General features: G+C 46.5%; 1 protein-coding gene across 2 annotated transcripts in view; it reads right to left on the bottom strand.

The window, feature by feature from the left end:
- sorl1 (sortilin-related receptor, L(DLR class) A repeats containing) overlaps positions 1-14,748 on the bottom strand; it is a 42,127-nt gene that overhangs the window by 16,727 nt on the left and 10,652 nt on the right. For both annotated transcript variants that reach the window (XM_079271923.1, XM_079271924.1), the window contains exons 6-16: positions 10,257-10,358; positions 9,282-9,451; positions 7,011-7,203; positions 6,525-6,642; positions 4,953-5,026; positions 4,017-4,105; positions 3,235-3,413; positions 2,745-2,931; positions 1,452-1,580; positions 974-1,059; positions 432-604 (exon numbers count right to left, since the gene is read on the bottom strand). In XM_079271923.1, coding sequence (XP_079128049.1) covers positions 432-604; positions 974-1,059; positions 1,452-1,580; positions 2,745-2,931; positions 3,235-3,413; positions 4,017-4,105; positions 4,953-5,026; positions 6,525-6,642; positions 7,011-7,203; positions 9,282-9,451; positions 10,257-10,358 — 1,500 coding nt within the window. The remainder of the gene's footprint in view (positions 1-431; positions 605-973; positions 1,060-1,451; positions 1,581-2,744; positions 2,932-3,234; positions 3,414-4,016; positions 4,106-4,952; positions 5,027-6,524; positions 6,643-7,010; positions 7,204-9,281; positions 9,452-10,256; positions 10,359-14,748) is intronic.

Here is a 14,748-nt window from a genome sequence, read left to right as displayed (position 1 = left end):
ACCACGTTTGTTTTGAAAAATGTTAAAATGAAAAACGTAGAATAAAAATGTTGATGATGAAATATCCCAATTTTGAGCTTTGTTTTGGCTGCTTTTTCTGAAGTGAGCGTTCATCACACGATGTGTTCGAGGACCGTCGGAAAGATAAAACTCTGACGATTATGATGTTTTTTACAGCTTCTGGCTGTGATAATCTCCATGTCTCCATGGTGACTTATTCAGACATTAAGCAGACTGATTGAAAGCGCATGACTGATTTTCACATTTGTATTCACGGTGTTATTAATAAGCTGACATTAACAGCAAAACATCACGATTTATTGGGAGAAACAAGCACTTCTCTGTAAAATAAGACACTCCCATAGAGCCCGAACGGAACGCTCCTTTGTTTCATAACCACATTATACAGACTGTTGAGTCCCCCCACTAACCTGTATGGTGTCCAGCGAGATGTCGGCCCAGTACAGGCAGTTCCTGTCGTAGTCGAAGTCCAGAGCCACGGCCTCCCGGAGGCCGGCCAGAGGCAGCGCCTGGTCGGTGCCGGTGGCCAAGTCGTAGCGGTGGATGGAGTTCCTCACCGCGTACAGGATGAACTCGTTGCTCTCTGGACAGAGCAGACGAGAGCGACACGTCAACGTCACATGGTCGTGTTTCAAAGACGATACTGACGGTTTCCACAGCTTCTGGCTGCGATCAACGGCGAAGTTTTGGCAAATTGTTCCAAGAAAACGTGCTTTTTAATCCGAACCCGTCTGGGTGTTGGGGCTTAGAGGGAAATTTCAGCGAATTCATCTTGTTTTAATTTATGACAGTCACCCCATCTCCATCCCCCCCAAACGTGTTAAGAGCAGAGGTGAGTGTTTAATCACACACACTGCTCTTCTGGAGAACAGGAGTCAAGAGAACGCCATAAAGAGACGGAAAGACGTGTTCTGACAGTGAACGAAGCGACCGCACGACGGAGCAGCTTTACCTCCGACCGGACACGGCAGCATCTCTCCATCCAGCCTGGACTCCACGTCTCCTCCTCTGCAGCTGTCTCCTGGAACCCTCCTGTAGCTGCAGCAGCAACACAAACACACCTGACGAGTTTCCCCTGATTCAACACCAGGGGGCGATCTCCCCAAACACATGCCGACATACGATCCCTCACATCAGCAACATACCCAAGAGGACAACGGCTGCTTTGCATTCTGGGGGATTTCTCCGGTAATGAAAAGTAAATACAAATAATGAAACAGTGGATGCTAATTATTATTGTGTCATAAGCAGCATATAATAACAATAATAATAAAATAAGCAGCAGATAACAGAGTTTAAAAACATGTGCAGCTTCCAGTACAACAGCTGACCATATGAAGGCTCGTGTATCTGTGCACGTGCACTCGTGCTGCAGACGTCCACATCGGGCTAATACACCACGTGCACGTGCACGTGAAGGCTCGGCTCACCCTTTGCTGCGTCGGTAAGTTGTGCCGACCGGACACGGAACCGGAGGAGCGTACAGGTCACCGGAGAACTCGGGGTCGGGAATGCACACCTGCAGCGACAGGTCCTCACTCAGCTTGAAGCCATAGTCACTGAGAGGAGGAGGAGGAGGAGGCGGAGGAAGAGGAAGAGGAAGAGGAAGAGGAAGAGGAGGAGGAGGAAGAAGAGGAGGAAGGAAGAAAGAAGAAGAGGAAGGAGGAAGAGGAAAAGGAGGAAGAAGGTAGGAAGGAAGAGGAGGAGGAAGAGGAGGAGGAGGAGGAAGGAGGAAGAGGGAGGAGGAAGAGGAAGGAAGAAAGAAGAGGAAGAGGAAGAGGAGGAGGAGGAGGAAGAGGAAGGAAGAAAGAAGAAGAGGAAGGAGGAAGAGGAAAAGGAGGAAGAAGGTAGGAAGGAAGAGGAGGAGAAGGAAGAGGAGGAGGAGGAGGAAGGAGGAAGAGGGAGGAGGAAGAGGAAGGAAGAAAGAAGAGGAAGAGGAAGAGGAAGAGGAGGAAGAGGAAGGAAGAAAGAAGAAGAGGAAGGAGGAAGAGGAAAAGGAGGAAGAAGGTAGGAAGGAAGAGGAGGAGGAAGAAGGAAGAGGAGGAGGAGGAGGAAGGAGGAAGAGGGAGGAGGAAGAGGAAGGAAGAAAGAAGAGGAAGAGGAGGAGGAGGAAGGAAGAAAGAAGAGGAAGAGGAAGAGGAAGGAAGAAAGAAGAAGAGGAAGGAGGAAGAAGAAGGTAGGAAGGAAGAGGAGGAGGAAGAGGAAGAGGAAGAGGAAGGAAGAAAAAGAGGAAAGAGGAAGAGGAAAAGAAGGAGGAAGAAAGGGGAGGAGGAAGAAGGAAGAGGAGGAGGAGTTGGAAGGAGGAAGAGGAAGGAGGAAGACGGAAGAGGAGGAAGAAGGGGAGGGGGAGGAGGAGGAAGAGGAATGGGGAAAAGAGGGAGGAAGAAAGGGGAGGAGGAAGAAGGAGGAATAAGGAGGAAACAAACGTCTGAGTGAACATGAAATGGTTGTAGGTGAAGACAAAATGTTTGTTCTGCACAAATTGGTTTTGGGGTTTTTGTGTCACAATTAGTTTTGTGTTTAAAATCAACTTGAGAAAGAAGTGAATTGATGAGACTCTGTCTCAGGTGGACTCCAGCTCTGCTGGAGACGGTTAAAGGACGATGACAGGAATCGGACTCTGTCTGTGACGTCGCAGCAGATGAACACAGAAACTAACGGGACTGCGACTCGGAGAACAAACGCTGATGAACCTCAGCGCTCTGCCGCTGGCCTCCTCTCACCATTCGTAGTCCGGCCGCGTGCAGGAGCAGTTCGCCACGGTGACGGGCCGGTCGAAGTCCTCTCCGTTGAAGCAGGTGGCGTGAGGCGCTCGTCTCTTGAACGTCACCTCTCGGCCCAGCAGACACTCGTTCCCGTGCTCGTCTGACGGAGACCAGCGCTTGTAGTCGGCGTCAGAACACGGAACACCTGGAGACAGAAGATGAAGAGGAACATCTGGAGGTGTGAGACTCAAGAGTTACTGCTGAGCTCTGTTACTGTTCAGCTTTCTGCAATACGCTACCACACTTATTACCAGGCTCATGATACCGACTCTGTAAACAGTTTAGTTTTAGTGTCTTCTCAAAGACAAGCGGCACTAACTGGAGGCAGTCGTCTCGGTTTAACCCGAAACAGCCGTTTCTACTCTTATGTTAGGAGTTGACACATTAAACACATCTGTCTCCTCAACAGGAAGCTGCCCACCGGCTCCTCTCTCCCTCTCCTGCCTACCCAGGACGTCGGAGGTGTTGACCTGCAGGATGAGCCAGCCGTGCCGCTGGTCGGCGTAGGAGCCGAAGATGGTGAAGATGGTGCTCTTCTCCCCGGGCTCAGTGAGCAGCTGGTACACGTACACCGCCCGCTCAGAGAACTGGAAGTCGAACCACGTCTCTCCTTCGTTGGTGCTGAACCTGATGGTGACGAAGTGTAACGTATTATTCAGTTAACCCACCCGAGACTCTAAAATGTCGATGCTTCGTTTCGGTTTCTTTTTCCTCACGGAACACGATGTGTTCAAGGACCATTGGAAAAATGAAAATCGGACGATAATGACTTTTGGTTTAGATAAATGGTGAAGTTTTGGAGATTGTTTCCAGAAAACATGCTTTTTTGGGGGTCGGGGGGATAAAGCAACAACGACCTTTCAGCTGTTTATTGTCCATAATCTCCTCTCATCCGCAGCCTGCCCACGCATTCTTTGATTAAACAGCAGCAAGATATTAAATATGAATATGGGGGGTAATAAGGCAGCATGTCTGCATATTTAACCCGGCTGTATTGACATTTGTATATTTGAAGGCAAGAACAAGTTACTGATTAACAAGAGTACGGGAACTGTTTTCACATTATATTTATAGAATATATTTCATTATGTTATCACCTGCACCTGCACATGAATATGAATATCTGCTGTTGGCATACATGTGTTATATTAGACCTGTATACTGAGGGAGGGTCTATTTGTCTCTTCCTCTGCAACAAGCTATTATAACAAACAATTATCTGGGACTCACTTCACTTGTTTGGTGGATCCTCCCTGAGCGATGGCCATCAGGACACCACCGTGGTCCCCCCATGCGTAGAAGTGAGGGCCGGCCAGGGCCTGGGAAACAGAGAACACGGCCGCTAGAACTACGGGAACAGAACACACACAACACGCCACCAAGTCCATCGTGACGAGCAGACGTCTGACTGCAGGACGAAGATCTCTGACGAGCAGCGTGACGTTTACCGTGAACCATCACAGTGTAAATAAAGTTTCACTAATAATTATGACCTGTCAACAACACCATGAAGCGGCTTATAATAAGCTTAAATACTAATCCATAAAAACACAATCTTTCATTTCCTCATCCTTTGAACACCATAGACGTCTATCAACAGTAAAAGGAGAACACGGAGTACTTCTGACGGTTGAAATGATTTTTCTGATGATGGATCCGTGTAGACGCGCTGCTATAATCAAACAGCAAAGATCTGATCTGTTAATATGGATCAACGATCATCAACCGTGAGCGTTGTGGTCTTTGACCCAATAACACGAAGACATCGAATCACAACACGTCTTCAGTATGACGAGCAGTACAAAGTAAAGCAAGTACACCGTCACAGGAAATGGAAATATACCCAAAGTACAGTCCTCGAGTGGCCTGATGTACTTTTGTTATATTCCAGCGTTGCTAAAGTAGTAACTTTAACTCAAGAAAGTAACTTTCAAAGTTCTTCTTACGTCTTAAAGTGCACCCGATTGATGCATCAAAGGTTTCTGACATGACACTGAGACGCACTGCAGTGAAACAGAAGCAGTTACTGTCTGAGCTGCAGCTGGTTTAAAGAACTGAAGGTTCAGAATTCCTGCGTTCTTAAACAAGCACTGGGATGACGCGGCGGGAACTCTGTGACAGACGAGCGTTCGTTGTTCTCGTCGTCGGTGTCACGTTTCTACTGACCTCTCTCCAGCGAGCGCCGGCGCTGCTGGATACGTACACGTTGGGCTTGTTGGCCAAGTTTCTGCCGACAGATCCTGCAATCAGAGGACAAAAAGGCATTTTACTTCCACACACACACACACACACACACACACATTACAGGGGTTTTCCCCCCAAATATGACAGACTCGATGTGGCCGCTGCTCTTGCTTTCACATGTGGAAAAACTTGTAACCGAAGAATCCAAAACGGCAGCATTCTGTATGTGTGTATTATATGTATTCTGTATGTGTGTATTATATGCATTCTGTATGTGTGTATTATATGCATTCTGTATGTGTGTATTATATGCATTCTGTATGTGTGTATTATATGTATTCTGTATGTGTGTATTATATGCATTCTGTATGTGTGTATTATATGCAAATCCAACATCACAACATGTCTGACACGCAACTGAGGTCCCAAGGCTGGAGTCGAACCGGAGACCTTGCAGATATGGGCGGAAACGGTTCCTCGAGTAAGATAATATGTCGTCAACAGATTCCTGCACACCTTTGAATGTGATCGCCGTGTCTCCTCTGAATATCCAGCCCAACGATCACCAGAGCAGCTTGTTCGGCTGGTTGTGTGTAAACACGTCTGTGCAGCTGGTGTTTGTTTGAGAGGCCGCTGCAGCCGTAAGTAGCTCATCTGTTGGAGGGCGATAACGAAGCGCATGGAGCCGGAGATCACCCCTCTTCATCCTCCTCCTCCTCCTCCAATAACAACTTAATCAGCGTGACTGGCTTCGTGCAGGGGAAGCGGTCTCCTAGAAACTGGGGAGCATCAACAAATCGATGCTCTCCAGCAGCTGTGAAGAGAGGAACTCTTCACCCGTCTGCAACAGTCAACAGCAGTGGAGCCGTATCTAACGGCGTCCCAGCTAATGTATCAAAGCCGACAACATTTCCAAACTTGTTTGAGAAATCCTTTGTTGCGTATCTTTATCGTTGTACGTCAAAGCGTGCACGTGGTGCGGCGACCTCGTAGTCTCGAGCACTGAAACTAAAGTTGTTTTCTTCCATTTTCAGAGTAAAATAAACTTATTTTGACTCAGCTGAGGTACAACTAACTTCTGTCACACCGAACAAGAAGCTTCTAGCACAGTCTCCACAGAGTGCTACCATATGTCCTGTGTATCAAAGCAACACAGGAAGACGGGTCATTTACCACAGAGGAGGACTTCCTGTCTACAGGCGGACTGATCAGACCAAGAGGAAGCTGCTGCAAAACTAAAACACAAGCAAGTCAGTGAGACCCGTCAAAGACACCTTTCACAAACGAGCCGTCGCACAGATACCGAGGACGTGTGGTCCGATCGAGTAGATCAGCAAAGAGATTCATCTGCGCTTTCAAGGCAGTCTGTGATGCAAACATTCATGTTGACTCATGTGGTCTAAAGGAATATGGATGGTGCGTTCAAAGGCCACAGAGAGGAGGGAAGTTCAGCGCTCACATGGAGCCGTCCTCCACTCTTGCACTAAAGCGTCCACTGCATTGTTTAAGCATCAAGTGTTTCTTGAAACCCCGTCTTTATCAGTGATGTCCCACCTGTGGCCATGATGAGTCCCGGTGCCGAGTCCTTGGATAAAATCGGTATCCTCCTCAGCTGGATGTTGAACAGCTGGCTCCAGCGCTGGGCCAGGTGGAGAGAGCAACCTTTACCGAGCTGGAGAGGAGGAGGGGAGGAGAGGAGGAGAGGAGGGGAAAGTCAGATGACGTTTTCATAAAACCAAACCACGTTATTCTCCACAGAAACTATACATTGTTCTCTGAAACCATCAGCATCTGTGCAAAACATCCTCCGACTGTATATAAGAAGTGGTCTTTTGCCACAAGTGAACAGGAAGTGACCATATCTGGACTGAGGAGGGGTGACGTAGAGACGGCGTATACGTCTCTGGTAGAGACCTGTCAATCACTGTGTAGCCCCGCCCTAAAGCATCCCCTGCTTTATGGTCTGTCTGACTCTAAATGGACCATAAAAACAGTCTCATGAGTCTCAGATCCGTGAGGACTTTGTCTTTGGTCGTGTACCTGACAGTCCACGGTTCCTCCCAGGCTGTCGGCAGCAGGCGGCTGAAGCAGCTCCCACGTCCCCCCCTTGTCGAACGTGATGACCGAGCGCATGTTGTCCTCGCTGACCGAGCCGTTGATGAGCGTGGCGATGAAGACTCCCCGCAGCCCCTCCACGCGGTGCAGGTCCGCGAAAGGCTCGTTGGCAAAGTACCTGAAACAGAGAGGAGGCCCGTCATCATGGGAACATCAGAGTTTTACTTTATCTATTTACCGTACTTCTTTGACACTTAATAATTCTATTGTTCATAAATGTTTCTATTGTTTTTTGTAATCTTTCATGAAATTATGGCACAAGAATTTCTTTCCGGGTTAATAAACTTCTATCTTTTCTTGTCTAATCAGTGGGAAGTATAATGCAAACAAATGATGTTTAACTTCCCTCCGTGTTTCAGCACCAAGACATGCCCCACTGCATTCTGGTAGTTGTAGGTTTTCTTAGCACAGCCCCTTTTTCTCTGGTCATGTGGCACCAATTTCATAAATATGTCTATCGAATGTGTGAACAATTATTATAATTGTACATTGAAGAAAGAAATATATATTTTTCCTCAATTTACCAAAGTTGCTGATAAAACATCAAATCAGACGGATCAATGATTTATTTTGTGTTAAAACACCATTTACTGTTACAGCAGAGGTTTATGTCGAAACGTATCATTCATTTCTTACATCTTTAAATCCCTCAACTTGTTCTCGTTCACTTCACTCGACAACACCGCAGCACAAACAGCTGAACTGAAGAGCGACGTAAACAGGAAGCTCACACTTCAGATATGATGTCACGCACGCGCGCACACACACACACACACACACACACACACACACACACACACACACACACACACACACACACACACACACACACACACACACACACACACACACACACGAGCTTCTTGATGAGATTACGATGAAGAGTGATCAGTAAAACAAGGTCAGAGGGAGTCGGATGGATAGATTGTGTGTTATTAGATAAAGGAGCATTACGTTTAAGAAGCCTCTGTGTAATCAGATGATCTCTGATCTGTGAGCTCCTGTTGCTATGTGAACTACTCAACTACCAGCAACATGCAGAATGTGATTAATTTAAACTGAAGCTAAACATCTGCTACAATCTGCTTCATTCTGCTACATTCTGCAACAGTCTGCTACAATCTGCTACATTCTGCTACAATCTGCAACAGTCTGCAACAGTCTGCAACATTCTGCTACAATCTGCTACATTCTGCTACAGTCTGCTACAATCTGCTACAATCTGCTACAGTCTGCTACAGTCTGCAACAGTCTGCAACAGTCTGCAACAGTCTGCTACAGTCTGCTACATTCTGCAACAGTCTGCTACAGTCTGCTACAATCTGCTCCAGTCTGCTCCAGTCTGCTCCAGTCTGCTACATTCTGATACAGTCTGCTACAGTCTGCTACAGTCTGCTACATTCTGCTACAGTCTGCTACAGTCTGCTACAGTCTGCTACATTCTGCTACAGTCTGCTACATTCTGCTACATTCTGCTACAGTCTGCTACAGTCTGCTACAGTCTGCTCCAGTCTGCTCCAGTCTGCTCCAGTCTGCTCCAGTCTGCTACATTCTGCTACATTCTGCTACAGTCTGCTACAGTCTGCTACAGTCTGCTACAGTCTGCTTCATTCTGCTACAATCTGCTCCAGTCTGCTCCAGTCTGCTCCAGTCTGCTACATTCTGATACAGTCTGCTACAGTCTGCTACAGTCTGCTACAGTCTGCTACAGTCTGCTACAATCTGCTACATTCTGCTACAGTCTGCTACATTCTGCTACATTCTGCAAAGGTAGCTCATTAATACTGATATTTATCTACTACCGGTACATACATATTAAGAATTAAACTACCGTAAAGTAACTCACTAACTAACCTTTTGTGTACTAACCAGCCTAGCAGGATTTAATAGTCGTTAGATAACCTGTGTGTGTGTAAGTGTGTGTGGTTGTGGTTGTTTGTGTATATGTGAGTGTGTGTCCTTGTGGGTGTGGTTGTAAGTGTGTGTGCGTATAGGTGTGTGTGTGAGTGTAGTACCTGATGTGTGTGTGTGTGCGTGTGGTACCTGATGAGTGTGTGTGTGTGTGTGTGTGCGTGCGTGTGGTACCTGATGAGTGTGTGTGTGTGTGTGTGTGTGTGCGTGCGTGTGGTACCTGATGAGTGTGTGTGTGTGTGTGGTGCATTACCTGATGAGTGTGTGTGTGTGTGTGTGTATTACCTGATGAGTGTGTTGCTGCCCGAGCCCTCAGGACTGTAGTACAGGACGTTCTCCAGAGACAGGGAGAAGGACAGACCCTGAGTGTCTGAGATGTACAGGTGTGTGACGTTGTTCAGGTGGTTCACACACACAAACACCTGGTCCTCTGACGCGTCCGCGATGTAGTACTCCTGTGAGGACAGAGAGGAGATCAAACTACAGTCTCATGAGACGTGACTGGACATCAGAGTCAACAGGGAGGTGTATTCTGGGTAATGTAGGCGGTTCTTCTATCATAATCAGGATGTTGATTGTCTTGTTTCATAGTTTTAGAAACGAGTCACAAAGAGAGCTGAGGATGTGATGACTCTGACTCAGAGTATTATTAACATTTGTATTATTAAAATTATTATTAGTGTTATTATTAGTATTATTAAAACATGTATGTAATATATTAAAAAGTATTATTAAGAAGTGTTATTATTAAAAATATTATACAACTATATTATTACAATTATTATCAACACAAAATATTATTAAAATTAGTAGTAGTCGTAGTAATCACATTTATATTACTATTTTTATAGTAATTGTTTAGAAAAATATGAAAACATATTTATGTCACGATTTAACAAAGACGATCAACCAGTGAGTAAATATGTTGTCATCAAATAGTTTACAGGATATTCAACCTTTGTTTCTTTCTCATACATTTAATACTTGACTCGTTTCTTTACAGGGCTCGTATAAATGTAATAAAGTAGTTTATGAATATGAGATATGAGTTTACAGATGATTACATTTCAACAGTATGAATGTCTTTTGTGTGTCCCTCTGTGGGAGCTTTATTATTTGAGTAATATAATAGTACAAGTCAGACATTAAGTGACTGAAGAACACAAGCGAGACGACTCTGATCAGAAACGGATACGTCACATTTCAGTTTGTACCAAAACCGGTTCCTCTCTGCTGAGAGCACACGTCAAAGAGACTCACTGTGATTGGGTGTCGGGTCTGAAAGCGGGCGGCTTTCATTGGCTGGCGGTTGTAGGAGACCCAGAGCTGGACGGACGACGCTTCGTGGCTGCCAAAGAGTTTCTGGAGAGACGGAGGACACAGAGACAGACACGGTCATTCAACCACTCGGCATTTATGCGTTTATACACGACACTGGAGGACAGATTATCTGTCTTAACGTCCCAGCAGCTCATTGAGAAAACATCAAACGTCCAGACTTACGAAAAGACACAAGAATCTGTTTCAGTGAGCGTGACAGAGACAGACAAAGACACCGAGAGAGACAGAGACAGCGAGAGAGAGGGCTTCTGACTCCAGCTTTTGTTTTCATTTACACCATGATGAATGAACTACCCAGCATGCATCAGCACAGCGCTGACATGATGCACAAACTGTATCCATGGATAAATAGGATTTCAGGCTGTTTGGAAGTGTGTGTGGTTCTGTATGTATACACACACACACACACACACACACATATATATACACACACACACACACACACACACACACACACACACACACAACTATATATGTACATCTGTACATTGAGTGCTTTAGTCGATATCACGTGTTTTAAAAAGCGTCTTCTGGAACATTTCGTTGTGAAACAAAGAGACTGGAAACGGTTTCCTGAATCAGAGCGCGATGGAGATGCTGATGAGCACGGACACGTCTGCCTCCACAAAGAGACGGTTGAGATCATGGCGGTGTGTGCGGGTCATCGGATATCATCACGTTACATGATTTCTGGGTCATAAGGATTCAAATTTTGGAAGTTCTTGTTCTTCCGCTAGAGATTGGGTAACTCCACCGTCTAGACTTCCTCATTCCCGTTTACCTGCACAGACACTTCTGTCTGACCTGATTTCAGGACTCCGTCTGCGTTTATAGTTTAACATTATCTCGCCTCATGAAACACAGTTTCATCTTCATTATTCTAATCTATGGTCACGGCTGTGACTAAAGCATCAGGCCTCTCTCCGTCCTCCTCATCACATGGCTTTAACAGTGCTTTCACTTTGGATGAGTTTGGACCACCCTGTTCAAGGCTCCCACAGCAACACAGAAGAGAGACAGAAAATGGGCCATTATGGAGTTAAAAAGAGAGGAATCAGGAGAGAGAAGTCGGAGCAGATGTCCGTGAGCTGAGCTCTGAAGACACAAAACTGGACTTTTATGAGTCATCAGTCAGTCGTTGCGAGGGGTTGAAAGACTTCTGTGAATCTGAATCTACTCTCTTCTGGAATCTAATTAGATTTAGCTTTTTTAACATTTTCAAGTAACCAAACGATCAGTTTAGATCTGTAATCAGCAGCGCTGGTTTCCTAGTTGATGTTATCGGTTTCACAAATACTCAAACACAGTTTCTCTCTCGGTGGTTTCGGGAGCGTGCAGCGTATTGAGCCCTGGTTGGCCGACGTGGGCTTCACTGGACCCGGTGAGGAGGATGAGGTTTCCGTTGACCAGAGTCTGCACGGCTGCACGTGAACAGGATTATTGGTGGAAGATGGTCTTTTGTGGTATACGGGTGTGTGTGTGTGTGTGTGTGTGTGTCCTTCAGAAGGATTTGTGTCCATCCAGCTTGAGCCCCCCCCCCCCCAGCCTCCAGCAGAGCGGTTCAGCCTCCTCCTTTCAGTCTCTTGATTTATCTCGCGGAGTGTTCACGTCCTCTGTGTGGTGTGATGTGAAAGCAAAGCAGCGACTACACCGAGACAAACGGAGGAAAGAGAAAAGGTCCAAACAGCATGAAATAATGTAGAATACCAGAGGAACAGAGGGAGCAACACGGTGGTCGATCGTAGGAAACTGTTCCCGTCCTCTGGGACTCAGGAATAAGATGCTGCGTTATATATTAAACAAGGCTTTTAGCTCAAGAGGAACATTTGTACGGCAGAACGTCAGCTGTGTGTTTTCACTCGTGGCCATTCCATGTTTCCACTGAAACCACAGAGTGCTTTGCAACGGCGACTGAAAGTGAGCCACACATTCCACTCTGGAGCAGATCCTCCCAACTCACAGATCAGAGAGGACACGTGGTTCAGTCTGCTACCTACACCACTGCGTTAGCATTAGCATCATCAGCGACACGCTTACTGGTTCATTGTGATTATTTTGTGAGGAAAAAAATAATCAACATTCTTTTATTATTCTTGTATGTAGACAAAGTCTTTCTGGAGCAGCAACACAAGTTACAAAATCTTTTATTATTCTCCGAGGCGAAGAGCTTTCTGCTGGTTTCAGCCGGCTGCTGTAAACGTGCGTCCCATCAGACCTTCACCTGCGTTAGTTCAGTCAATGAGCGTGAAGCCAACACTTCTGCTCTCTGTGAGGGGCTCTGGATCTTTATCGTGCATGTTGGATTCTTTAAATACTCCCTTCCAATCAATCTGCCTGTATTTGCTTATCTTGCCGTGTTCAGGACGTTTGTGGGCGTCGAGCTCTATAAAAACGTACAAAGATGGCGCACACAGCGCAGACAAAAACAAAAGGATATCGGGAGAGTCACTGATACCCCATCCAGCTGTTTGACTCAATATTGCACCGATATCCACATTGGTTCATCTCTAGACCAAACACTTGAGAATCTAGAAATATGGCAAACACGTCGTCTCCGATCGAGGTTTCTGAACCGTCTAAAGACGAAGGTTTGTATCAAAGAAATCAGGACTTCTTAGACCAACTCAAGAAACAAAGAAAGATTGATCTGACTGCATTCATATTGAGTTATATCAGAGTAACATTGGTAGAATTGAACTGGTTAGCATGTTTTACCATACCGGTACAGCCGTTGTTGATGCACTAACGTCCGACTGGTTTAAAATGAGAACATGTAGCTCTAAACACCAGCGGATCTCTTCTGGGAATATCCTGTCAAACACAGAGGAGGCCGGTGCCAGGACCTTCCAACAGTCCGAGGTGCTCACTGAACTGAATGCTTTAAGGAACTGAAAGTAAGGACGAGCTTCAGAAACCACTAGAAGCTACGCTGCATCATTGCTCCTCCAATCCTCCACTTCCTGCTTCCTTCTCTGTGATGTCTTTGCAGAGGATCAGTGATCCAACCAGCGGGAACATGTCCAACAGATGACTGAGCAGCAGGGAACGGGCCTCATCGACGTCCCCATTCCATCTACTGAGCCAGTAACCTCCCCCCTCTGGTGTCCCCGACGGGACCAGAGGCCGGGACCTTCGAGGGTCTGATTAGCGCTCTGTTGCTCAGGATTCCCCGTCGTCAGATGAAACTCTCCGTTTCTGTCTCTTAAATGAGCTGAAGCAGCTCGGCACTGCCAACAGCGCTTGTGATATTCCATTATTCTAATCCTATTAGTGCGAGGCAGAGACAGAAGAGCAGGGAGAGCAACCGAGACGGGAAGAACGGTTCCGTTTCTAGCCAATGAGCAGCGAAGGAAATATAGATGCATAGCTCTGCTAGCAGCAGCTTCTACCAGCAGTAAGACGCTGAAAGAGCTGATGCTCTGTGACGGGTCAGTCTGGATCCTCTCCATTCCACTTCTGTACGAGCCCCAGAGGGCAGCGTCTGTGCTGGTCTGTCTCACGGGTTTAATCGGCTCTCTTCAGCTCTGGGGGGGTCACATTCAGAGCTCCGAGAGGAGGGAGCTCATCAATCCCTGCGTGGCCGGTTGAGGCCGAGACGACCGGGTTGAGGTTCGGCGTTGGCCTCGAGTAGTCAGGGTCAGGATAGCCCATCGGTCAACGCACAGCACCGCAACAAAGCAGGTCACCGGCCCCCCGCCGAGCACGGACGGCTGGCCAACCCTACAATGCTGCACAGACGGGTCAACCAAACAACCGGCAGACAAACCTCGCTGAGAGCTCTCTGTGTGCGTCTCAACCCTCTGAACCCAGAGAGCTGTTGGGCAGTTGTGCTACTCCGTCACATCGGACTCGCTTTGTGTCTGTAACAGAAAGTCCTGCTCCTCTAGGACTAGAAGTAGAGACTCAAACATTCTTTACTGCAGAATGACAGTTATGATGACGTCATTCATAAAAAGGAAGAAAAAAAAGTTGAATTTCTTTAAAAAGATATTTTACAAAATTTGGCAAATGATGGAATCTAAATATATATAATACTGTGAAACCATATCCTGTTGTGAGATCGCTGAAAACCCAAACAAAGCTCCACGTATCGGAGCAGCTTTAGAGCAATAATGACAAACTGCTGATGAGTCACGTCTGACAGTTAAAGCTGAAGATGTGAGAGATCATCCAGCTCCTTCAGTCAGTGTTTCCCAGCGTCCCCGCTGGCTGCTGAGCCAACGGTATCATTTCCCAGACGGAGTTGCTGCTCAGCTCTGACAGCTCGATTACAGTGATTACGATATTGATGTGATGTTCTACGGGCGTGCTCATCAGGGGGGAAAGTGACACAGATGTACAAAGGCTGCATTCTGGACATGATTTTGATGTCTGGCCACAAGAGGGTCATTTTTGTCCACAAATGAACATT

Source organism: Melanostigma gelatinosum, assembly GCF_949748355.1.
Source record: "Melanostigma gelatinosum genome assembly, chromosome: 7".
Taxonomy (NCBI): domain Eukaryota; kingdom Metazoa; phylum Chordata; class Actinopteri; order Perciformes; family Zoarcidae; genus Melanostigma; species Melanostigma gelatinosum.
The sequence above is the reverse complement of the archived record's forward strand: the minus strand, read 5'-3'. Positions and strand labels throughout refer to the sequence as shown.